The 27,063-nt window shown below is 36.4% G+C and overlaps 1 protein-coding gene across 15 annotated transcripts in view; it reads left to right on the top strand.

Annotated features, from left to right (window-relative positions):
* Window positions 1-24,752, top strand: part of LRRC4C (leucine rich repeat containing 4C) — a 498,827-nt gene extending 474,075 nt beyond the window's left edge. For 12 of the 15 annotated variants that reach the window (XM_039383915.1, XM_027732634.2, XM_027732632.2 and 9 more), the window contains one exon: window positions 19,411-24,752. In XM_039383915.1, the coding sequence (XP_039239849.1) occupies window positions 19,453-21,369 (1,917 nt within the window). In that variant the 5' untranslated portion in view covers window positions 19,411-19,452 and the 3' untranslated portion in view covers window positions 21,370-24,752. Of the gene's footprint in view, window positions 1-1,506; window positions 1,672-6,206; window positions 6,224-7,686; window positions 18,581-19,410 lie in introns of those variants that run through there. The other 3 variants (XM_027732638.2, XM_039383918.1, XM_039383919.1) reach the window with 3 other exon arrangements.
* Window positions 24,753-27,063: the final 2,311 nt, after the last annotated feature.

Raw genomic sequence — 27,063 nt, 5'->3', positions numbered from 1 at the left:
GACAGAAATCCAATTGTCTTTGTAAAGGACAGAGACACAAGCAGTTGTAGAGGATATTTTTGACCCTGCTGTAGATTAAGTTGAAACATTTTTGAGAAATAATACATTAAATATAATTTTCATAGGAACATAATGAACTAATTACCAAATATTAAAAAAAACTAATCTTCGTTCTTGCTCATTAACAGTGCACAAAGAGGTGTTGTATCCTATGTTGGTTTTGCTTTTCTTAAGTGTACATACTTTTGCCCTCAATTTCCTGACAACAGCACTCAGATAAAAATGTTGGATCAGGAGTTTGAGAAACTATTTAAATGGATGCAGTGAGACAGACCCTGTGCCAGTGAAGCTACACTGATTTATACAAGCTGTGGATCTGGCCAGTGAATTTCATTTTCGACAGTAACCACTATTACAGCATAGTCAGGATTTTCTACAGGAATTCTTCATGACATAGAGCACTGACTCAGAATTCATAACTAATTTTGTGTTGAATGAAGTGATCTTTATGCACTGAATTGAAATTGAAACTTCCCATTGAAAGAACATTCCAAAAATACCAAAATTCAGCATGTGTTCAGAACAGAGAACCTTTTTCTCAGGGGAATGAAAAGTCAGGTCACTTTAGTTGAAGTATGAAGCCTGGATTTTGAATGTTATTCGTGTTATTGATGATTGAGCCACCATGTGATGGGCAGAGTGGCATGGCCATTGGATTGTAAATGGAATTGACCATTATTCCTTGCAGTCTGCAAGGAAGGTGAAGCAAACCCTCGTTCAAAATCCTTGAATCAACAGTTTGAAAATCAGAATTTCAAGAAGACGATAGTAGCTCTATACTAGCTTCCAGGTATACTATCTTCTGTGTCTGCATTGTCTGTTCATATTGTTCAGCAATCACTAATGAAATTATTCCTCTCATTTCCTAGTATATTCTTACTTTGCCTTTTAGTAAAAATTGGGAGATAATAAAAGCAAAGAGCAATTGAATATGGTCTAGTAAATGCATTGTTCACTCTTAAGTACTGCTTGTTAAATTTCATTTTGAAAAATTAAGCTGTGTTTAGTATAAATGTGAGGGATCCTGATGAGAAGAAAAGCACCCCAAACCATTAAAAGAAAAAAAATAATTTCTTTTTGCTGCTGTATAATTTTGAATTTACTTATCAATTTGTACTACACTTAAGGAAAAAAAAAGAAATTGCTAACAATTTGGACACCAGACTGCAGGTAAATGAAATTTTAAAAGGAGGATTTAGTGTTCTTTAAGAAGGTAAAATTAATTTTGTCAGTTCTTTGATGACCCTTAATTAAATTGAAAGGTGACCTGTTATGCTACTTTTGTACATTAAGGAGAAACTCTTAAGTTGTTTTGCTGATTTCAGTATACCACAATTTTGCAGGTTACATTGCTGGGCAGCTTTGTGGAACTGCAGAAAACTTCCTCCCTTTAAACAGCTGTAAAGTATTATGAAAAGATTTTAATACAGCTTTACTCTCTTCTAGGGGTTACCTATACAGTAGACTTTAAATCCCAGTATTTACCTGTGAGCGTTAATTTGCTACCTGTTTCAAGTAAGAAAAGAAACGGCTGTTGCTCAAGGCAGTCTGAACAGCAGATACTAAATGTTAATAGATCCCACCAAATGATGGCTACTTTCTTAGGAGAAGGTAAGATAATTCGTGGTTAACTGTTTCCCAAGTAACCTCTCATGCCCTGTCTCACTAAGGACAAATGTCAGGGATAAGAGAGGCTGCCTAGCACATGATTCTCCAAATACTGAGAGAAAGATTTTCAGTATGCTTAACTTACTGTTGACTAAATTATGTAGGGTACTAGTCTACTCATATTGGATACGTAGCTCTCTCCTGAAAAAGAGCCATTGCATCTCCTGAACAAAATGGAGAGTTGCAAGAAACTATTTTGCCAAATTCTTAAAAGCAGATTGTTCTCCCAACCTAATTCTACAGCAGTGCTCTAGTGCTGTTCTGACAGAAGTACTTGACATGATACAGGCAAATGAGAAATCTACTCCACTTGGAGTCAGATCCTTCTTTGAAAATGGACGTTCAAAACAATAGGGAATTTTACACTAATTGTGATTGTTGAATTTGAGCGTAGATTTATAGCCCACATTTCTAAACTTTGCCTTTGATTTCAGTTGAAGTTAGCAGTCTTCAGTATTTCTTAATGGTAAACTGTAAAAACTATAAAAAAATTGCTATGTCTCCAGAAATACCAGTGGGGAATAAGATAATCGTGATAAATGTTATATACGTCGTTTGTCAGTGTAGGATTTAAAACTCACAGGGAAACTTCTAGATAAAAGTCAATACATAACTCTAAGCTATTACCATCTATTAGTCAATGTAAAACCTCTTAAAACCCATGTACGCCAGGCATAACACATTATAAAGGAGGAGATAAGGACATCGTTCATTGTGGATTATGTCTGCTGTTACCATTGCAACTCGATGGTACCAAGGAAGAAAAAAAGAGAAAAAGAAAGCAAATAACTTATTATTCAGAAAAAGGAAAGTTTATTTTTTGAAAACTAAAACTAAGTCCGCTCTTGAGGTATGATTACCGTTCTTTCAGCATTTCAGCAATCAGAAGAGACTTCTTTATTACATAGTTAAAACTATTTGTGTTATCTTTACCATTTTAAGCTTACTTTATAAAAACTGCATTTTCATAGCAGTTGGATGCCTGAACCTCCTGATATTCATAAAACCATAAAATCATAGAATGGTTTGGGTTGGAAGGGACAATAAAGATCATCCAGCCCAACCCCCCTGCCATGGGCAGAAACACCTTCCACTAGACCAGGTCACTCAAAGCCCCATCCAATCCTGCCTTGAACACCTCTGGGGATGGGGCATCCAGAACTTCTCTGGGAAACTTGTCCACTATCTCACCATCCTCACAGTAAAGAACTTCTTTCTAATATCTGATCTAAACCTGCTTTCTTTCAATTTAAAGCCATTTTCTCTTGTCCTATCACTACATGCCCTTATAAAAAGTCCCTCTCCAGCTTTCTTGTATGCCCCCTTTAGGTGCTGGAAAGCCGTTCAAAGGTCTCCCCAGAGACCTTATTCTTGAAGAATGGTTCAGTGTAGTTTAGAGGGTAACAAGGATCACAGACTTCAACTGGAATAATAATAATTTGATTTCATTTACTTGAATGGAACAATGCCAGTTTGTCCCATCTGAGAATTAGACTAAATTCAGACAATTTCTTAGAATTACAGAGAAAAACATTGCCTTCACACTGCTGGAAAGGAAAAAAAACTAAAGAAAAGAAGCCACAAGAATGTGTTATGTATAGTATTTTCTTTTCATCTATACAAAAAAAAAAAAATGTTTTTTTCATCATCCCCTCCCAGGTAGTGATAGCTGCAGTGTTAGAGGAAGTTCTTAAATCTGTGCATGTTCCTTATCTCTGATACGCAGCAGCTCTCCTGTCTTTCATGAAATCCTTCTGAGATTTAGATCCCAGTTCAGAAATCAGGTCTAGTGAAGGAAATCTCTATGTTTCTATGTGAAGAATGTGAAACAAAACTCCCCATTGTCTTTGCTGGTTCTAATTGCTGTGATTACATCTTGTCACTTCCTGAGCTTTCTTAAGTATTGAGCTTATGAACAGCAATATGAATAAAGAAATTAAGGTGTTTTTTCCCAAGATGCTTGAACCCAGGTTTTAAAAGCATTCTTACAGACCAAGGGCAGTCATTGACAGACAGTTACTTGGCAATAGCTGCCATTAGGCATGCTTGCATAAGTGGATACAGCTAGAAATAGGCAAATAACTGTATTTGCCTATGGGTAAATAGCAAAATCCACTCTACAATTAATTGTGTAATCTTCCAGGCTAAAAAGTCCACTATGTGATACGGGTCTGCAAGGCAACACAGTGCTGGGGATGTACATGCTATATAGCATTGATATTTAAATGCAGCATTAGCACTTACATTTATCATTGTTCTTAGCAGCTCACAATCACATGCAACTGATGTGAAATACTCTGGTAAGAGGGTACCTGATGATGCCAAAATTCTTCAGATGCATACTTTATGGAATGACTGCCCTATCAATGCCCACTTCAACTGCACATGGGTGCCTGCTAATGAGTCCTTGAAAATATTTCATATACTTATCCACGTGCATCTTTCTGGAGTAGAGAGTACAAAAAGCAATCCAGGAAACAGTTCTCAGCCAGAGATAACTAGACACATTAGCACTTTTGTCATTCAACAATTTTGTCATATTTTTCATGTTCTCAGACTAGAGCAATAGTTAGAATTCAAAAATTCAGAAAGTATTTTCTTGATAGGAAACAAAAAAATAGCTTTTTTTAAATAGCTGATCTGTATTTAAGTGTATTATGTATACCTATGCATGCAGAAATGCATGTGTTTGAATGAAAGCTTCATTGGCTGTGTTGTGTTTTATTACTATCTTTAACTTAACAGATCATACTTTTCTTATAGTTAACTCTGTGTCTTTCAATGTACAGAATGAAAAAAATTACCTGAATTCAGTACTTGAGCCTTTACCAGTAAAGTTCTCCTTTTCTTGAAGTTATTTTTTACCATAAGGTATGACAGCTGCTTTAAATCTGTTTTGAGTGTCTACACAACTTTCAGTGACTATACTGTAGGTATATACCTAATATGGAACATTTAATCTGCAAATGGTTAAAATTTTACAAAGCTGTAAGAAACTGAAAACAACATTTCCCAACGGCAGATGTTGGACACCCTGGTGGTATCTCTGTTATCTGTGATAAATGTTTGTATTGCTATGCAGGCCAACATAGTAATGGAAAGCTTTACTGCAAGCAGCCATGTTTATATCCTTGAATAACATCAAATATCAAATTTATTCTACTTTGGACAGATAATTTTCAAATTTGTTTTGAACCCTGAATTCATTCTTGCTATACATTTTTAAAATAGTTGTGTACTTTCTGGGAATCTTTTAAGAATCCATGATAACATATTGACATTTTAAAATATTATATTACTTTTTTTTAATATAGCCCACTTTCATATATACGAACTCTCTTTTAGCTGTCTCAGTTACTATTTTTTCCTTTTATGTTCTCTGACAGTTTCAAATAAATGAAAATTACATTTCCGTCTCCCTGAAAACTGTCCTAAAAGAATGGCATCAAAGCCCTAGTGCTTACATCAGCAATAATCTGCAACTGGCTCTATACAGCAAATTCTTATTGATATATGACATGGAGTCCTGACTCCACTGAAATCAAAGGCAAAATTCCCATTGGTTTCTGTAGGAGTAAATTTTTACCTATGATTTTCTCTAGTTACAAATGCAAGTCTAATGGTGGGCTTATGAACACAGAATACTGTATCAGCACTTAAGAGTCTGAAGAGCTGAACAAGCAGGCTGATACTGGGCATTGTATCCTGTTGGTAACTTGAAGTAGATAAATAATACTTCAGTGAAAATGATCATTTACTAAAGAAGTATGTACTAGCTTTCATGAATTTCAATTTGATGCAATAGTGCTTTGAATTTGGCCAGTGATTTCAACAAGCAGGCTATAGGCAGCCTACGTAGAGAAGACATTCCATCAAATAAATGTATATTTATCATGACTAAACCCATGTCTATGTGAAAATGTAAAGTAATCTATTATTTTTCTCTATAAGAGTTATTGCAGGGTAAAGTTTCAGAGAGATAACATCTATCCTATCCCTATAGTTTATGATTCTTTGATTTATAGATGGTCTGGACAGAAAGAGAATAACTCACATAATTGGCCATTGTTTCCACAAATTCCTTTAAAGCTTTGATTTTCACAAAGCTACTTTCCAAACTTTCTTTATTAACAATGACTCTTCCAGGCTGATCTACATTATCAGTACCTGAATCAGTTGATATATTCTGCAAAGATTTGTACTATGTTTTGGATACCTCAGGAAAACACATTGGGATGGATGATATGGGATTGCGCTAGTGTCACATTTCAGCACACATAGAAAAAGAATGCTCCAGTATTCAGTTACTTTAGTTGCTTCAGAATTAATTTAACATTTTAATAAAATGAAAACAGGTAAAAATAAAAATGCATAATTGTTTTTGTTTGCCACATTAAAGAAGTCAGCACAGTTATAAAATTGTACCTAGTTCTATCTCTTTAATTTTGCTTCCAGAGCTTGACTACGCACGAAAAGGGAAAGGATGTTTATTAAGGTAAAATCCAAATGTCGTCTTATATGTATGTGTGACCCTATGACTATGCTTTATACTAAGACATTTGGGAATTAATGAACTTATTATTAGAATCTAGTCGTTAAAACATTAGTAATTAGTCATTTTAGAGTGAAACTGTTTTTGGAACATGCTATCTTTCAACAGTACTGTGATCCATGAAAACAACATCCATCCTTTACTAGGTCAGAAACATGTTTGTTGCAGAAGAACCGACATTGAGAGAAACTGCAAATGAGATTTGAAGAGCTCATATCAGGCTGATCTCATTTCAGGGAAGGTCATGGAGCAGATTATCTTGAGTACCATTGCACAGCACGTGCAGGACAAGCAGAGGATCAGGCCCAGCCAGCATGGGTTCATGAATGGCTGGTCCTGCTTGACCAGCCTAGTCTCTTTCTATGGCAAGGTGACCCACTTAGTGGATGAGAGAAAGGCTGTGGATGCTGTCTACCTGGATTTTAGTAAAGCCTTTGACATTGTCTCCCACAGCACTTTCCCATGGCTTGGATGTATGTACTCTTCGTTGGGTAAAAACCTGGCCGAATGGCTGGGCCCAGAGAGTGGTGGTGAACGGAGTTTCATTCAGCCGGCGGCCGGTCACAGGTGGTGCCCCCAGGACTCGGTGCTGGACCAGTCCTGTTTGATATCTTTGCTGGATCATTGAATCTGAATAAGGTGATCAAGCGCACCCTCGGTTCGCAGATGACACCAAGTTAGGTGGGAGTGTTGATCTGCTGGAAGGTAGGAAGGCTCTGCAGAGGGATCTGGATAATCTGGGTCCATGGGCTGAGGCCAACAGTATGAGCTTCAACAAGGTGAAGTGCCAGGTCCTGCTCTTGGGTCATAACAACCCCAGGCAACGCTACAAGCTTGGGGAAGAATGGCTGGAAAATTGCCTGGTGGAAAATGACCTGGATTGCTTGTTGACAGTCAGATGAACATGAGCCAACAGTGTGCCCATGTGACCAAGAAGGCCAATGGCATCCTGGCCTGTATCAGAAATAGCCAGGCTAACAGGACCAGGGAAGTGATCGTCCTGCCTGTACTCAGCTCTGGTGAGGCTGCACCTTGAACCCTGTGTTCAGTCTTGGGCCCAAGAAAGACATTGTAGTGAGTCCAGAGAAGGGCAATGAGACTGGTGAAGGGGATGGAACATAAGCCATATGAGGAACATATGAGGGAGCTGGGGTTATTTAGCCTGGAGAAAAGGAGGCTCAGGGAAGGCCTTATCTCTATACCTACCTGAAAGGAGATTGTAGTGAGGTGGGGATCAGCCTCTTCTCCCAGGCAATTACCAATAGGACAAGAGGAAATGGACTCAAGTTGCACATGGGGAGGTTTAGATTGGATATCAAAAAAAATTTCTTCACTGAGAGGGTGCTCAAGGTTTGGAACAGGCTGCCCAGGGAAATGATTGAGTTATCATCCCTGGAGGTATTTAAAAGACGTGTAGATATGGCACTTAGGGACATGGTTTAGCTGGATAGTTGGCAGTGTCAGATTACCAGTTGGACTTAATGTTGTTAGTGGTCTTTTACAACTGAAACACTTCTATGATTCTGTGGTTCTATGTTGTCCTAGAGTGGTGCAGTGACACCAGAAGATACTTTACCTACTTGCATAAAAACCAGTTATAAATCTCTTAGCTATTACACTCTTCCCTTTCCTTCTCCAGCTAGTGAAGCTAGTTCCCTGAAGATGAACTGCTGTTCTTTTTCAAGCTATTTAAATCTTAGTTGGATGGCCCCAAAAGATAATGAATGTGAAATGTCACGTTTTGCCACTTGTACATTCCTACGGAAGGAATTTTCTTTCAGGTCTTTTTAAACATTTATATTTAAAAAGCAGTTTAAGGTTTGCTGAGACCTGTCTGACATGAGGGTTATACAAAAGCTTTTCTGTGGCCAAGGATCAGAAGAGCATTGCACATATATTGGAGAGCCTGTCCAAGAGGAAGTTTTGAGAACAGTTCACAAGGAAAAGATTATAGTAGGTCCCTAGGAGTGTCTACCCATTATCAATGTAGCAAGGATCGGACTGGGCTGAGGCGATCCACTTCAATGTCTGTGATCTGTTCTATGGGTAGAAGAGACATCCAGTGATTTCTGAGGAGGAATACCATAGCAAGCATTATAAATTCTAATTTCAACCTCTCAATGTACTTCTTCAGACTTGCCATCTATAGTGTCAACAGCTTGTGGCAAATGCTTGTTAATGCCTCAGAACCAAAACAGTATATGAAAGAATGTAGAAAGGGGAAGGAATGAGAGAAAGAATATGTACATGAAATGACAAATTCAGGATTTTTAACGCATTTCTGGAATGTGTACAAATACTTTGATAAGAAGAATAATACAGCAATCTTTAGAATAGGACAGAGCATTTTTTAATATTTAATAAAATTTATTTTTAAATATCATGACATGTTAATCACACCCTTTAACACATAGATTAAATCTGCATTCTGTTGGAAATGTGTTTTGGTATGTCTGGGCCCCTGTTCTGCCTCTACTGCTGACACCATTCCCTATAGCACATCCACTTCGACTCTTGTGGTTTGCTGGAACAAGATTCATCCACACTTTGCATTGAAGCAGACTCAGTCTTTGTACTCTTAGGGCCAGACTGAAACAGTGCACTAAGACACATTATCTTGAGGTCAGCAACAAGTTGATGTTTGCTATATGGCTATCATTTGGAGCAACACACATTGTATTTAGTCAGCATGGAATGTGAAGCTCACGTTTCCCAAGTATCATGTAGAGACGTGCTGAGTTTTGGCAATTGATTTAATCCATTATTGCCTCAGTTTCTTCAGCCATAAACAAGAATAATATTACCTGTCTCTTTTACAGATGACCTGTGAGGATGTGTTTATACCTCACATCTTATTAAGGCAATCAAATGAAGGATGGATTGTTGCCAAAAGCTCTCACTGTATGCAAAGGGCCCTGAGGCCACTACGTTCATGCAAATCCGAACAACAGAACTATCAGGTCAAAGTTTGTTGTTCAGATCCGGGAAAATACTTGTAAGAAGATGCTATAGTCCCCCTGAGTCATCACATAGTTTCACTCTTAATTTTATTTCACTAGCTGCCTCCTAAATTGAATTGAAACATTCTCCCACTAGTAATATTTAAAGGTGTACAAATACTGTACACAAGAGCACCTGTGACCAACTCATTGCCCAGCAGTGATAGATCTGGTAATAATGTGCATGCTATTCTGGCTGTACTGCACTTTGGTAACACCTAGGGTTTAATTGAAACACACCCTGACCTTGGTTTTGTTCATGAAGCATAGAATGGACATAATTACTATGAATCTACTGAGGGATATTATGGCAAAATGTCATATTACTAATTTTGGCTCCTCATACCCTTTGGGGGAAAAAAATAATCACAGATTTCAGTAAAAAACAATGTATTGCAGTTTCATAGAAGTCCTAAAACAAGTAATTTTCAAAAAAATTAAGTTCTTATATTTCTCTGTACCTATTTTTCTTTCAAAACACTATCACAGTAGGATAATTGCATTGCCCCTAACAGTTTCATATTCCTTCATAATTAAATAAACAGCTTGTAAATCGCAGACCACAAAGTGCCTGTGTTCCACTCTTACCTTAAGGGGTTTCCATAGCTACCAAGGACAAGAAGTTTAACCATCATTTACCAGACTCGAGGCTATTTGCAGCCTTAACTTTTTAACGCATGATTCTTTTTCTCTTTCTTGCTTTATTTATTAGCAGAATGAGGGAGTAATTTGGACTCAGTTAGCCACTACAAATGCAATGATGCAAAATGGACTCTGGTGCTTTAGTGTGTTATTAGTTGGATATGTTTCCCCCAGAAGGTATTTTGAAATAATACATACTAACAATACAGACTATAGTTACCAAGGTTATGAAATAACTACCAAGCATTTTTCCAACTCAGCATCAAATAATTCAGATCCTAAAAAAAAGGAAAACAGGAAAACACCTTTCTTGGCACAGTATCATACCATAGAAGTATTTAGACAAATATCTATTTTAATTCATATCCCAAAAAGCATTGATGCAGATTTTACATGGCTGCTTTACTATAATTTCCTTTAATCTCTGTTTTGCATACTAAAAAATGCATTTGGAAAAACTGCATTTGTTAAGGGACAAACTTGATTTTTTATGCCTCTGAAATGGACAATTCTCCAATTTGCTAATATGAAAATAACCTTCAAATATTTTAAAATAACTTCAGATTTTACCAGAGCATCTGTGTTGCCAAAGTGTAGAAAAGTATAGAAAACTGCTACTGATCCACAACTGTATTAAGTGCTCATCAAACTAAAATATTTATGTCTTCTAGTTTATGTTATCTGCTGAGGTTAAGAGCTCAGGAAGGCTCAAAGCATGATGTGTATGGGTAACAAGAATATTTAGCATTAGCACATTCAATAGATGAGCAAATATTGTAATTTAGGAAATTATGTTTTGTACTTTAAAAACTAGATTCCAACTTTCTTAATGGCAACTTTCTTACTCTAATTGCCTTTTTTGTTGTTATTGTTTCTCTTCATTGTACTGACTACATCTGTATATTCTTAGACTGGTGTTCTGACCCAACATTTCCCACATCTGTTTTTATAGTCTGTGAGTAGGGAGAAAATTCCGGAAGGAACGAGGGCTAACATCTTGGATTCCATCAGCCTTGCACATTTTTGCCTTTCCATCTTTTGAAAGACACAAATTTTAATGTTTCATACACTTAAATTGCAGATTTTTGCCTACCACTTTGAAATGCTGTATTATGTTGTTGAAAAGTATGTTAATTTATATAATTTAATTTTTTCATGTATAAAAATTGAAATATTCTACCAGACCAAAACTAGTTTGTTTGAGTTGAGGTATCACTGTGTTATGTCTAAGAAGATGTTGTTAAATCACTGCTAGTCTACTAAAAACAAAGAAATACTAATGTTTCAAAAAATGACCCAGTGTGACAGGATTGAAAATTGCACTGAAAATTGTTTTGGAGCAGTGCTTTAGAACAGCATAAAACTTTTTATTAAAGGTTGGTTTTATACTAATTTTGTTGTGGTTCATAGGTGCCTTCCTAATGTGGATCTGTGATTTTACTTTGATAATAAATGAAAAAAGAATTTAAAAAGCATAGTTATAGAAATAGTGCAGTTTATTTGTTCCTCACTGAGGTGTTTGTGGCATAAGATAGAGAAATTCTGAAGGTTCTCGTATGACTTCCCCTTATATCATGGTTGGCACATGAGATGTAGTGGCATGCATCTGTAATTCAGAGAATTTTCTTATAAGGCTATTGTAAAATTCCTACTGTCCAGATATCTGTTTCTCCCTATATAAATATCTCTCCAGAAAAATATATAAGATGAAAAAAAACAACAAAACTTCTGAGAAGCTGTTTTATCAACTGAATTAATGAAGCAAAATGGAACTTGAGTAACCCAGGGGATCAGTGATGAGGTAGAAAACCTTTTTACCTTTACATAATTGGTTTGAATCAAGCCCAAGTCAATATAGAACAAAAGTTCCTAATGTCTACATGGGGTCTCAAGAAAATGAACCTAAATTAACTTTGAAAAGGGACTAACTAAACTACATTACATCCTTTTCTGAACATTCTTAATTGAAATTACAGTGGCCTTGATTCAATTTAGCTTAAATTAAATTTGAAATAAGAATGTCCACACAAAGATTTAATGTAATATAATTAACCCACTTAAAAGTTAATTCCAATAAAAATTCTAGAACGTTTCTAGGTGCACTAGTACCAAGCTGTATTGTTGTGGCTTTTATGAAAGAATTTAAGTTAGTTCATCATGAATAATTCATAGGTTGCTCCTATTCGTACCACTGTGAGTAGTCTGAACAGATAAGTTAGGTCTGTTTTGTCCTCTTTGCCCTTTGAGTGACATCCAGGAAAAGGACAATAAAGAAGTCAAATAAGTCCTCTTAATAAAACTAAATCTTCCTAAAGAAATATTCATTACAAATCATCTGATATTTTCTATGGTTTTCCTATGAAATTAGCAAATATTATGAGTTATACTGAGGATAGAAACTGCAAATGATGCTTAAGAGTAAAATAATATTTATAAATAGAGGGGAAATAAGAGACTGATACAGATTCAAACACTGTAAATTATCTTAATTTCCAGCTAAAATGCAAATATTTTTTCTTGGACCAATGTACACTCAAATTCTCCTTTTTAAAATATTTATTTCATGTTCATTTCTGTTACCTGAAGTTAAAGCGAAAGTTTTAAACCTTAGAAGAACATGAGAGAGGAAACATGAAATCCTACTGGAAAATGAGGCATGTGAAATAAAGCCGTTTTCTGTATAACAAAATGAAAGAAAAGAAAAAAAAGGCAGACTGGGTCAAACTCATCCTTGATTGAACTCCCCTGAAATCAGTGGTGATTTAGGAGGATTGAATGTGTCCAATCACATTTAAGTCTTTCAGGTATGTGTCTTAGTGATTCAGCTGAGTCTTGAAAGGCTTGCAGAAGAGAACTGGGAGGTATCTGGGGTACAGCAATACCCACTTTGCCTCCTACACTTACATGCTTGAACGGGCCACAAAAAGTCCCAACTACGTCCCAGAGCAAAACAGTGAAAGATGTAAAGAGGAGAATAATTTGCATTGGGAGTGTTTTGATTTGTCTGGTCTCACAAGTAATCAGTTTGCATTGCAGGACTGTCTATCTAGCCCTCTTTGGCCTCGACCATATTTAACTAAAAATAAAATAAAAAGCAAATAGATAAAAACTGCTAGGCTTTAAAACATCCCAGGTTTTAGACATTATTGCAATGGCTCCCTTAACTGTTGTAGAGACATTTAAAATCCTATAGCACTGAAAAGGGAAAAGTGATTTTTAAGAATGAAGGAAAAGATACACAGCTATATAGTTGCAGTCATGGGTTTTCATTGTAAAACAATCTGTTTAAAAAACCCCAAACACTTCAGACAGGAGTCAGTCCATGAGGAAAATGAAAAGTAAGATTAGGAAGAGGAAGATATGAGATCTACTGTAAACCAGTTCACTGATTTTGCATGATGATTATTTCAATGCTCTGTTTAGAACATAATATGTCTTCCTTTGTTAGTGGCAAAGGCATTCAGTGGAGAAAGAGAAGGGTGTCATTGTACTGTATAGGGGCAGGGAACAGCATGCAAAGTGTTTGTACTGCTCTTGAACTGAAAGCTCTAGTCCTCGGGGGTTCAGCCAGGTGGAAAGGTATTTCAGGACAGAAAAGCGGGGGAGGTGAGGTAGGCGGAAGGGTATGGTGAGTGAATCCCTAGCAGTGTGGTTCCATCAGCCCAACTCTTTACAGCCACCTGGGGACACACATGTGAGGCTGCAGGACCATTTGCAGAGCAGATGTTGGTAGAGGATTTCTGACCCCAGTGGAGCTGCCTGCCCACAGTTCAGTCTCTGTTCTGGGACGAGGATTAACCCTCATGTGTTTCAGTATTTTGTGAAGCTAAAGCGTATCGTGTGCTTGTCGGTTTGTATCTACGCTGAAATTCCTTTGGCTTCCTCTGCTGACATTGCTGCCAAAAGGGGATCAGTCTCAGGCTCTGAGAGCATTCAGAGCTCCCGAAAAGAGAGTCAAAAGAGTCACTTCTGCATAAGGTCTTCCTGGGATTTGGACTTATTTTTATTGCTGTATTCCATGTTCTGTCCATACAGAAACTATTTTCAATTCTCTGGTGCTGATGCTACCAGAAGAGACATCCCTGAATAATTAGCTGCTTGACACACCTAGCTCCTCTTCACATGTTTGAAGTCTGCAGTTTAATTTGCAACTGTAGAGTGGCTTGTTTTCTGAATAAAATGCAGATATCATTGCAAAGGGTTTTTCTCTCAAAAAAGGTGTGATGTACAGCATACATAACAATGCTATATAAAGTGAAGGAAAAATGCATTTTCTGAATGCATTCACGTATTTGTCAACTTGAAAGGGATTTGAATGCTCCTCATCCTGAAATTTTCTGGGACATGGCTGAGGGAGAGTTTTGATTACTTAACTGTGCTTCAGTTGAGACTTAACTCTGATGTACTTGTGATGATTTAATTTTACTGAGATAGTTTAAACACCTGATATCTGATAAATTTGTCTACATAGTCAGTGACACCTAGCATCACATCTCAGGATTTCATGGCAGATATACAGCACAAACCAAAATGTGCTAGATCACACTGTATCTTAAACCATGTATTGGGATAAAGCCATGGCCTTTGTGCTGCACAGCTCTGCTGCTGAGATAGTTATTCATAGACCCACAGACTAGATGGAAAGCTAAGTATGAGTTGCCAAGAGCAACTAAACTGCCAGTGATCCAGCTAAGGGTCACTGGAGCTTGGGGAAATATCTTTGCCACCTCATTAGGCAGATCTTTGGAAATGGTGTAGAAGTTCTTTTTTTGTAATCAAAGCCCACCATTACAGGAAAATCCTTCAGTGATCAGAATAATCATAATCACTTTCTCCTGGTAATATAACAAAGGGAGAAGAAAGCACATCAGTCTCAAGACCTAATTACCAAAAAGAAAAAGGAAAGAAAAATTAATTTGGGATACTATTACAATGCACATAAGAAGACATTTCTGGCAAAGTGGCAAAGTTAGATTTCAGCAGCATAACTACCGCATCCTTCAAGCTGCCCCTAAGGAAAGCTGCACTGTGCATGTCTGTAGAGGTAGATTAGCTCTGTCATTCCTTGCTTCATCTTCTGCATTGGATCTTAAGAGGGTAATGCTTTTTGCTCAGAGGAAAATGTGTAGTACATCAAGACTAACAAAGTGTCAGATAAGCAACAGAGAGGAGAACATGCATATCAAATGCCAATTTCAGAAAGATTATTTTTTTTTCCTGTGGAAATAGAAACCAAACCAAACAACTCTCCATATATGTCTAGGAATGTCTCCAAGGCCATAAAGAGAATATACATTCCTGTATTAAAATAACAGATGATAATTAGAATAGTGCCACAGATAGGCTTAAGGTCATGTTTGGAAACACATTTGATAATTGTACTGTGTCTGGGCAACTCACTGTGTATTAAGGAAATTCTTAGCATTTTAAACTACATTTTAAGTCTATACAGCAGAGGGCACTAGTGTTGCTGTATTGACCATGAAGTTACTATTTTGGTACCAGAAAAATGAAAAAAAAAAAAAAAATTACTTAGAAGACAAAGAGTTGTCAACAAAGACTAAAGCTGGTTGATGGTCTATGTTCCATGTGTGGGTTTGTTAAGCTAAATCTTCATGTGTCTCTGGCATAATAGGTATTGAATAGCAAATTACTCTAGTACAGAGTTCCAGATGGATCTTTACGTAAAGCCCATTAAAATATTTCCATAATGTTCTTCAAGGGTTTAAATTAATTTTAGAATGTGTTTTTGTGTTGGATAATTTTTTTCCAGGGTATTTCCAAGGTATTTATGATTTAAAATTACCCTGATGTGAAATACCTGCACCAAGACTTCCTGAATATTTAAGTTCTGAGCTGTGGAAGACCACTAGTATAAAAGAAAGGACCTTTTTAATACATTCCACTGCCACTGCAGTATTAGCCTCATGCAAAGCTCACTAGTTGGAAGGGAGGACTTGCAAGGCATATGCTTGCCTAGCATATTTTCTGCTGGTCATAATTGCTTTTTTGGATCATCAGCTGCCCTGTACTTCAGCAGAACCAAGTTCAAGACCAAGTGTGGTCTTATGCTAAAAACTGCATTTTGTTTCCTATATTGCCAACACAGAGGGAAAAAAGTTGAGTTGTGTAAATAAATCCAATGTTAAATCAAATGGTGGCTACAAAAGCTAAGATTTGCTCCCACTGCCTCCCTGAATATTGCAGAGGGGTGACAATATAGATCTTCTGTACTTATATATTAAAAAAGATCCAGCTTAGACACAGAAAGATCAAACATACCAACATATATGAAAACATATCTCGAACTTTGTATCCCCATCTCACAAAATGGTGATCCTGTCTTCTTCAGAGAAGCTAACAATTAGTGAGTAACCAAGCTTGTATTTGAATTTGAATCTTGCAGAAACCCGATGGTGTCAGACTTCCCCGGAGGTCTTTGATAGATTGTAGTACTGAGGCACATGTTTGATTGAGACATCACTAGCACATGACTAGGGAAATCAGTAAATGTAAAAGCCATGGGCAATTTTTGCCTTCAGCATACGGAAAGAGCTGTTTTATGTGAATGATTCATTGTTTGAGTCAATAACCAAAGATAGAAAGGATATAGGGAATTTATTTTAAGAACATAAAACAAAAGCATTTCTTTCAAAAATGTTTTTGCAATTGAGACATGGAAACATTTTGGTTTAGGTTGAGCAATATTTGCTAGTCAGTCTCATAACTGAATAATTTATATGTTATGATGAAGTACTGTATTCAAGTAAAATGGTCTTAGCTTTTTTAATTTTTTTTTTCTTTTTACACCCAATGAGAGTATGTGTAGTGATGAAAATGGAAGATTTACTGGATAAAAGACTAGGTAAAGGCAATGGGGTAATACCATTAGGCTCAAGGAGTTAGAATGGGAGGAAAGTGCCTCGGAGTGCTTGCAGCATAGTTTGGGATCATCAGCTTCATGGAGGTTAGCAAAGAGCAATTGAAGGAACTTTACGCATGATCTGATGTTGGGGGCTTGCTCTCTCATGACCTTTCTTATTTCTCTATACTTTCTTGTTCTACAAGTGCTATAGTTTTCCTGGTCCTTCAGGGTATCCAGGATACTGGAATGAGAGCAGAAAGTAACAAAAAGAAAGGTAGAGAAACCATATGACATCTTGTAGAGCTGGCCTTTAATAGTGAACGGGTCTGAGATAGAACACAGAAGATTCCCATGCCTCTACAAGCCGCATGTGCTACCTATGCCACACCAGTCTTATACAACTGGCATCTCTGAAGCTGACATAACATTGCACCAGTTCAATGGTAAAATAATTGGTTTGATGTGTTTCTGTGACTGTTTTATTACCTGTTAATGGAATTCATTATTCAGTCCAAGTCCTTAGGGGATAAGTTTTAGAAGAATTTTAAAAATGAGAATAGAAAAAAAAATTACTGAAAAAAACCCAAATGGAAACAAACAAAGCCACCCCTCCCCCCCCAAAAAGACAAAAACACTAATTCAATCACATTAACTATCACAGAAAATGGTTAATTACTATCCAACAGTAAAATCCATGGGTCACAAATCTTAGCTAACAACCCTAAAATTGATATTAGATTCTAATATAATTCTTTTGGACAGAAGGGGCAGATTTTTCTTCATAACAGTGTAAGAAGGATGGGAACTATGTGCTTTTCACCCTCTATTTGTGGATAGTTTTACTACAGCTGGATTTTTGATGTAACCGAACTTGAATTTTAATGATTAAAGTGTTTCTCCATATGTTCTGTTCAGTACCTGTGAAGAGATAAACGACCTGGTAAGCCTACAGTAAAAACAAAGGTGTGTACAGCAGCTGCCCCTCACCTAATCTAGTACATTGTCCCAAACCCATGAAGCTGATGCTCGGACGTACAGTTGTTGGCAGAGGGAAGGGATAGAGAGATGGGAGTGGTACCATCTAACGCTGCAGCCACAGGGTTCTCCAGTGTCACATGACAGTAGTGTAAGCTGCAGAGAGAGAAGCTGAATGACTTGCTCAAGGTTGCAAAACACGTTAGTTTCATGAATCTTTCATGACAAGAATTACGTTTTATAAATAGCACATGTAGAGCATATCAAACAAACAGAAATGGCTCAGACTTCTCAGTTCCCTTCACTGGTTTTTAACCATTATATTGGCTTTCTCTGAAGTAAATTATTAAAAGTGAGATGAAAACACTTTCTAACTCTGAACCACTATGACAAGTTTTATAAAAATGCAGAAATTAATTCTCAAAAACACATTGTCCTAATATATAATTAGAAAAAAAATTCTTTCATTAAATGAATTGCTGTGAGATGAAAGTTAATATATTTTTCCTGGTGTGTTTTTTTTTTTTAATTTTTGTTGCTTTGTTTTTTACACAAAATGAAACTATTTGGATCTTGGAGTGGAAAACCATTGCCTTATGGTGTTTTGTTTTACTGAATATATGTATTATCCATCTGGATACTCTAGGTTATAAATATGCTTTAAGCTTACTGTAATTTATAAGACTTCACTTTTGGTTGATTTATAGGAAATTTCATTAATCTCGACAACAGAGGGATCTTGAACTGAGCAGCAGATTGAAAATGAACTGAGGGCTGGGGACTTTAAAAACTACCACAAATGAATCAGTACTTAAAATGGTAATGATCATTTGTAGTGTAAAGGTCTGTTTTCCCCTTACAGTAAGATCTGTATAATTTTTTTAGAGTTTTTTCAAAGTGCCAGTGAAACTGCCAACCCTTAAGCCACAGAGATATTTTTCAGCGTTTAAATGGCTATTCTTATTTTTGTGTTCAGTACACATTTACTAATGAGTGTTTCTCTGCTACTGGTGCCAAACAAAAGAATTGAGGAGGAAATATTATGAAATTGGATGATGCTGTTTAACAGTAGGGAAAAACTGATGCTCACCATGTTTCTTTTCTTTTCTTTTTTTTTCAATTTGTAATAGGCAAGATCTTGCCCTGTCATTTGCATGACCTGCTATATTCAGAATTAGAGACTTCTAATTAAACTCTGATTCCAAAATCACATTTGCATAGACAAAGTTTTTAACCCATACCAAACAGCTCTCCACTTGCTCTTCATATTATATGATGTCTTGTCTTATAATGTGTAAAAAATGTTAACACCTTGAATATTTTGAAGATTCCTATCTTATTAAATTCCTATCTTACTAATTTTTGCCTTTTGAGACCCTTGTAATTTCTTTCATCTCTTTCTTTTAGGTATCCACTGTGGTTGGACTTCTTATGTGCCATCCAGCTATGCACATTATACATTGGAATGTGCAGGAAAAGCTAGTCTCTGGCATTTTCTTATCTTATTGCCAATTGCAGTTGATATACATATATGTACAGAAAAATGATATTAGACATTCTAAGGACTTGAGAAGCCTTTGTTTAGAGGACACACTTAAGTATTTGAGATTAATTTAATGTTCTCATTCTCCCTTCTTCCTTTCTTTCAGACTATTCGAACTCCAGAAGGACCAACACCAAATAAATTATGAATGTTGAACAAGATGACCTTACATCCACAGCAGATAATGATAGGTCCTAGGTTTAACAGGGCCCTATTTGACCCCCTGCTTGTGGTGCTGTTGGCTCTTCAACTTCTTGTGGTGGCTGGTCTAGTGAGGGCTCAAACTTGCCCTTCTGTCTGCTCCTGCAGCAACCAGTTCAGTAAAGTGATCTGTGTCCGGAAAAATCTGAGAGACGTGCCAGACGGCATCTCCACCAACACCCGGTTACTCAATCTCCATGAGAACCAGATCCAAATCATTAAGGTTAATAGCTTCAAGCATCTGAGGCACCTAGAAATCCTGCAGCTCAGCAGGAATCACATCAGAACAATTGAAATAGGGGCTTTCAATGGTCTGGCCAATCTCAATACTTTGGAACTCTTTGACAATCGTCTGACCACTATCCCAAATGGGGCTTTTGTATACCTGTCAAAACTGAAGGAATTGTGGTTGAGAAACAACCCCATTGAGAGCATCCCTTCTTACGCTTTTAACAGAATCCCTTCTCTTCGGAGGCTGGATTTGGGGGAATTGAAAAGGCTTTCATACATCTCAGAAGGTGCCTTTGAAGGTCTGTCCAACTTGAGATATTTGAACCTTGCCATGTGCAATCTTCGAGAGATTCCTAACCTTACGCCGCTTGTAAAATTGGATGAGTTAGATCTTTCTGGGAATCACCTGACTGCCATCCGGCCAGGTTCTTTCCAAGGGTTGATGCATCTTCAGAAATTGTGGATGATACAGTCCCAGATTCAAGTGATAGAAAGGAATGCTTTTGATAACCTTCAGTCACTTGTAGAGATCAACCTGGCACACAACAATCTAACGCTACTGCCTCATGACCTGTTCACACCGCTTCGCCTTGAAAGGATCCACTTGCATCACAATCCTTGGAACTGCAACTGTGATATCCTTTGGCTCAGCTGGTGGATTAAAGACAAGGCACCCTCCAATACTGCATGCTGTGCCCGTTGCCACACACCTCCCAGTTTAAAAGGAAGGTACATTGGTGAGCTGGACCTGAATTACTTCACATGTTATGCTCCAGTAATAGTGGAGCCACCAGCAGACCTCAACGTCACAGAAGGCATGGCTGCAGAGATGAAATGCCGGGCATCAACCTCCTTGACCTCTGTATCTTGGATTACTCCAAATGGATCTGTTATGACACATGGGGCATACAGAGTTCGGATTGCTGTGCTCAGTGATGGCACATTAAATTTTACAAAGGTTACTCTGCAAGACACGGGTTTGTATACATGCATGGTGAGTAACTCTGTTGGGAATACCACAGCTTCTGCCACACTGAATGTGACCGCCCTGGATAACCCTGGTTACACATACTTTTCAACTGTCACGGTAGAGACTGTGGAACCTTCTCAGGATGAGGCACAGACCACAGAGCAGGTTGGGCCCACGCCAGTTACCAACTGGGAAACCACTAACATGACAACCTCACTCACTCCACAGAGCACAAGATCTACAGAAAAAACTTTCACCATTCCTGTGACGGACGCAAACAATGGGATCCCGGGAATAGATGAGGTTATGAAGACTACCAAAATCATAATTGGTTGTTTTGTGGCTATCACTCTCATGGCTGCTGTGATGCTGGTAATTTTCTACAAAATGAGGAAGCAGCATCACCGGCAGAACCATCATGCTCCAACACGGACTGTAGAGATCATTAATGTGGATGATGAGCTTACAGGTGACACACCCATAGAGAGTCATTTGCCCATGCCAGCAATAGAGCATGAGCACCTAAATCACTATAACTCTTATAAATCTCCTTTCAACCACACAACAACAGTTAACACAATAAATTCAATACACAGTTCAGTGCATGAACCGTTATTGATCCGAATGAACTCAAAAGACAATGTACAAGAGACTCAAATCTGAAACATTTATGACATTATGGGGGGCGGGGGGATGGGAACAACGAAAGATGGTTTATAAAACAAATTACACAAATGACTGGGCTAAATCTACTGTTTCAAAAGTGTCTTTACAAAGAAAAAGAAATTTATTTATTAAAAATTCTATTGTGATCTAAAGCAGACAAAATTATGTGTATTCCTCAGAACCTGTTTTTGCTGCAGTTATTTACCCTTCTCGTTCCCGTTTTCCTGCCCAACCTACCCTGACTCCCATTTGCCATATTTTTCATAGGAGATCTTGATTCCCCAAAAGAACTGATCTAGGAAATTTTGTAAGAATTCTGTTACACTTTGGGAATTTTTATGGTGAATTCTAGTGGTGAGATTCAGTCTATTTTGTCACTTTCGCTTTTTTTCTTTTGTTTTCTCATGCCCTCTTTGAAATTATTCATCAGAGAATGGAATAATAAGAGTAACTCTGCAAGTGAAAAAAACACAAACAAGCAAACCTTTTTTTTTCCATGTAATGATTTGCTCTGTATTTAGTGAAAGCACCATTCTGTGAAAAAAATGGAAAAAACAGAAAAAAAAAAAACAACCAAAAAATTAATTTACTTGTGAAAACCTATAAACCCCATGATCTTTTAAGCAATTCTAGAACCAGAATTTGTAGTTCAAACACTAAACTAAGGTTATAAATAAAATATTGGTTTTTTTCTGTACTTGGATATAGCTCATTTTTAGTGTGACTTTAAACATCAAGTTTGTTAAAATTCTTATGATAATCTGCCGTTATGGTCCAAAATACAATCACTTTAAAGAGAATAATTAAACCATTTTGGATCATTACTGAAGAACAGCATAGTTTTCATTTTAGTTTATGTAAGCAGCATACTGGCAAAACAAAGTTGTTTGATTTCTAATGCAGGATTGAGATAATTCCATCTAGTGGTGTTTGCAATTACCTCTACTATACCACAAGATACATTTCACAATTCCAGAAAAGTTTTGCAAGGAGTTTCAGCTATCACTGAATTTATTTGGCAAAGCTGAAAATTTTGTTCTGTTTTTTAACTGTCAAGAAGAAAATTCATCTTTATATCCAAGCTAGTCATTTCCAGTTCAGTTGTTCTGGGGCTCCTAGGCACAAATATGAAAAAAGTTTAGCTATCTATAATACCAGTGCCAGGTAATCAAAGGTGTGTCTCTAGGAGCAAAATCAAATCAAAATGCTGTCAATGGAGTAAGTCACAGGAAGAACTCTGAGGATTTTGGTTTAAAAAATAGAAAGAACAAGGACTAATCAGAGGACCCTATAAGTTACTATCATTTGCATGACAATTAGACTCCCCATAGAATAACCAGTTTACATTAATTTAAAATCAGTTTACCAATAGGAAATGTACACCCTTTGGCTTTCTTTTTATATACATTCTCTGGATTTAGATTATTGGTATAGGAATGGTGTATGCTGTGCATGCTGAAAACTAAAAGGAAGACTTTGCATTAGAAAACCCAACTTCAGGACACTGTGTTCTTCCAAGTAGAAGTTCTGCCAAATTAAAGTACTTTATGCATTGGGAACGGAATAGAAGCATTTTAAGATTATTTAAATTAGGAAAAAAGAATCTTATGTATCATCTCTGAATGTCTTTTCACCTATTTTCTCTCCTAACTACCCTTACTGAGAGTTTTTAGAGTCCTGTGCCAGGTAAATAATGTTCTTATCACAATCTCTTCAGGCCTTTCTAGTATGTAATAGCATGCAGGATGAAGACTCTACTGAATGATATACTTCTATTCTGTAAATTTAAGATGGAATTCTGATAGGTTGTGGGGCTAAACATCTCTCATTGGATGCACAGTTGTCAAGGTTGCAAGTGAATATTGTAGTATGAAGGCCTGATTTAAAGAGGACATAGTGTAGATAGGTGACAATGAATCACACTCTGCAAGGAGTCTGATAAGTATAATACAGGATGAAACCCAAAGATCTATAATAATCTTCAAGAAACATTTGGTAAGACATTATCCTTTGATGTACAACATGAAAAATAATATCTACTCTAAGGGAATTTTAATAGAGGGCAAAGATGGACCTGAATGTAAAATGTTACAGTTGTGATTCCTAGCTCTGACTATTTCTATGAAGCGCAGCAGAGCATTTCATTGGTGATTTCTTTTAAGCACTAGGATAGAGTCCATACAAAACCACTGCATTTACACATTCCTATGTGTTCTTTGCCCATCTGGCTAGTAACATTGTGTCCATGACCAATACTTGTATGAAAATTCAAAAAATTCTGTCCAGGAAGCCTAAATCTGGACCATCTGTGATTAATGGGTTTATGATAAAAGATTATAGCTACTCTCTAAGCAATACTTGTGAAAGCAGTTATGGTCAACATGGTTTTATAAACAGGAAGTTTTTGATTAACTCCTAAAGGTTAATAGTAAAGGCCTATAAGAAAAAGGCCTATAAGAACAAAAGGTACAACCATTGTCAAGTAGGAAACTGGATCATTGACAACCTTTGATCCTCTTTGGTGTAATACAAAATAATATCAGTGACTGTTTTAAATTTTATATACATTAATCCAGTTTTATCAGCTAATCAAAAAAAATCAGATGTTCCTGGTTGCTCATAATAAGCATAAAGGAAAAACATTTGTGTGTATTTGGTTGGGTAAGTATATACGTGTTATTATGTCAACCATTTTCCCACCCTCTTCTCTATCCTTCTCGGAATCACAGATATTATTTCTGACTTCTTCTTACTTCTATAAAACACCCATTATTTTTGCAGATTAATTAAATACCAGAGATAAAGAAGATCACAGTTTAAATGCTGAACTGAGCTCTGCAATAAAGTGAGAGGAGTGCTGTTCTCTGTTGTTTTGATTCTCAAATCGTATGCCAATGCATCTGGTTGGTGCTTCAGAGATGACAATGTTAAGAATCAAGCCTGTATCGCCTGTATGACAGAGCATAACTGATAGAAAGCTCTAATGAAATTTCTCTTGCAGGTGACTGCATTGTGCGTGATGCAAAAAAATCATGGAGAAAAAAGTTGTGATCTTGATTAGGATCTATCACTTCTAGTAGGCTCATGAGAAAGGACAAATTATTCTTCAGTTCACCTGATGGAGTTTGAAGACTTTTGTCTGCTGTCCTGTACCAATAGAAACTGCAAACCATTTTCTTTCTGGAATTTTCATCGAGTCTTACAAATCTTGCCAAATGCAGAGATTACACGTGAAAAGCGAAGTGAGTTCCATTCAATTCACCATAGAAAATGGGCATTTTATTCCTTCAGAGGGCTAAATCTGTGAAAATTATTACAGTAATTGTATTTTTTTGCTAAATACTCTAACATATTAAAAATTATATGTAATCATTCAAAGATTCCCTGTCCCCACTGTTTACAGGTTGATCACAGAATTAGAGAGAAGACACGGAAATTAATATTCTACTTTATTATACCAGCATCACAGTCTTATGAAAATATTTAATAACAGCTTTTATATGTAAGATATGACCATTAGTGTAGTCTTTTCAATGAGTATCAAAAATATTTTCAAATTTTTCACTCTCTCTAAAGTTTATATCCCAACTTTTACACGAGCCAATTACATAATTTTTGAAATTTTCACTTTTTTTCTAAGTCCAGGAGGTGAAGGTCTAGGAAATGCTAGGAACTACCTTGCAATTTCATACCAAAAGAAATAAATGAAGAAATAATTTATCCTTATCTTCAAGATATAATAAAAACAGTTAGACTTCAGTGCCTGGATTTCTGTTTTTCTTAGTAGAACTATTTAGTTTATCTTTTTCTCATTTGTGCAGGTGTTATCAAGAAAAATCTCATTTCTATAATTCAATATACAGTTTGTCTGAAGATGATGTTGAACATTTTATTGTGGAAGTGGTAATATATATTAGTATCATAACTAACACACAGAGTCATCACTACTGATATTGCCAAGGTTCATGAGCAGGGGATGGGTTTAGGGAGATTCTGGGAAACCTACCAGGTAAATCTGCAATTCCTGTTGGCTGTGCAGCCTCACTTTGTATTGGTGTCCCATGAAAACATGGTGGTTTTGTCTGGTTTCCAGCTGGAAGAGCATAGCAGGGCAGAAGATCTTTGGGTTGGGAATAACTTAATTGACTGCTCTCCACTTAAGAACATAGACACAGAAGTAATCAGGATGTAATAGCTCGGGTCCAAAATGCAGTGTATGACTAGAAATGAGAGAATTATTTTTTGTTTGTTTCTTTATCACATTTAATCACAAGTAGTTTGTAAGAGTTAGTGCACACCTAAACAATGGAAAACTTGAAGAACAAAAAAAGTCACAAACAGTGTTTTATACAAATGGCCAAGTCATGCTTTGAAGAAATGCTAATGCTGGTTTGAATTATTAAGACACATACTTTAATAGTTAAGTGTTATTTATTTCAATAAGAATAAACCATGATTTTCTTAGGTGAGAGATTCTAAAGAAATATTTATTTAACTTGTCTTGGTTTTACTCCTTGCTTTTGTATGTTTATAATGTACATCTAGACTATCTGTTAACCAGAATGCTGTCTAAAGGACTAAATCAGTGAACCCTGACTGACTTTGATAAGAGAGAAATCTTTCCTGTACTGTAACTGCAGTGACGTATAGAATTTTGGAATGAGGAAGAGACACTGAAATGATGACATCATCAGATGATTTTATGGTCATCTTTTGTAAAATAAGAAAGAGGAAAATTGTCTGTCACTTTTGAGAACTTTGAAAAGCAAATCCTATGTTAAGGTAGGAAACCTTAGCAGAATTAAACAAAACAACCAAACCAAACTAAACAACAGAATAAATCAGAATACTATTGGACTTCAAAAGAACAGTGAGATGTAATGTTTAAAGCAAGAAGTGGGAGTTATATATCCCAGATAATATTTACATATTTTCTAAAACACAATTTGCAAACTTAAAAATTAAGGTTATTTTTCTACATGTGATTCGGCTTCTGCAAGGATTCTGACTGTCTTATCCATATTTTTCTGTTTTCTTCTTACATTTTGCAGTGTATGTACTATATAATCTGGGCTTTCAGCTCTGGAACAGTTTCCCACACAGAACATGTAAGGGAATTCTCTGTTAAGTCATTTAAATGCCACTCATTAGAGGTTCATGTCTAGTAGTCTCTGAGGCTTTTTTCAATCTACTTGAAATGGCTTGCACAGTGAAAGATTCCTTGATTTCTTTGATCCTCTGCTACCATACCATATCAATATATGATTAATATCCTAGTTTGGAAAAGATGGTTTTGCATGGATTGTATTTTCATGAAATTTAAAATATAAACTGCAAATTTATTTTATTTTAGTAAAAAATTTTGATCTCTCTTGACTTGAAAAAGTACTTCTGTTCCTTTCACAGTAGCTCAGTTAAATGCAAATAAATTACAAAAAAAGATTAAAAAGAGAAACTACATCTTGGAATGCTATGCATGCTTGGAATGCTATGTCTGTATTGTCTGTATATGTGTATTATTTAAGAAGGGATTCTACAGGTGAGGTTAAAGGAATAAAGGAAGGAATGTATAAAAAACAGAAAGATGAAATAACTGAGTTGAGAGAATCTGGTAAAACAGGATGGGAGTTAGTGGACCACAGAATTAATCCAACCCCTATAAGTAATTTAATTCCATAAGATGTAATTCAA

Source organism: Pipra filicauda, unplaced genomic scaffold, assembly GCF_003945595.2.
Source record: "Pipra filicauda isolate LSUMZ 115617 unplaced genomic scaffold, ASM394559v2 scaffold32_size4067784_pilon, whole genome shotgun sequence".
Taxonomy (NCBI): Eukaryota; Metazoa; Chordata; class Aves; order Passeriformes; family Pipridae; genus Pipra; species Pipra filicauda.
The sequence above is the reverse complement of the archived record's forward strand: the minus strand, read 5'-3'. Positions and strand labels throughout refer to the sequence as shown.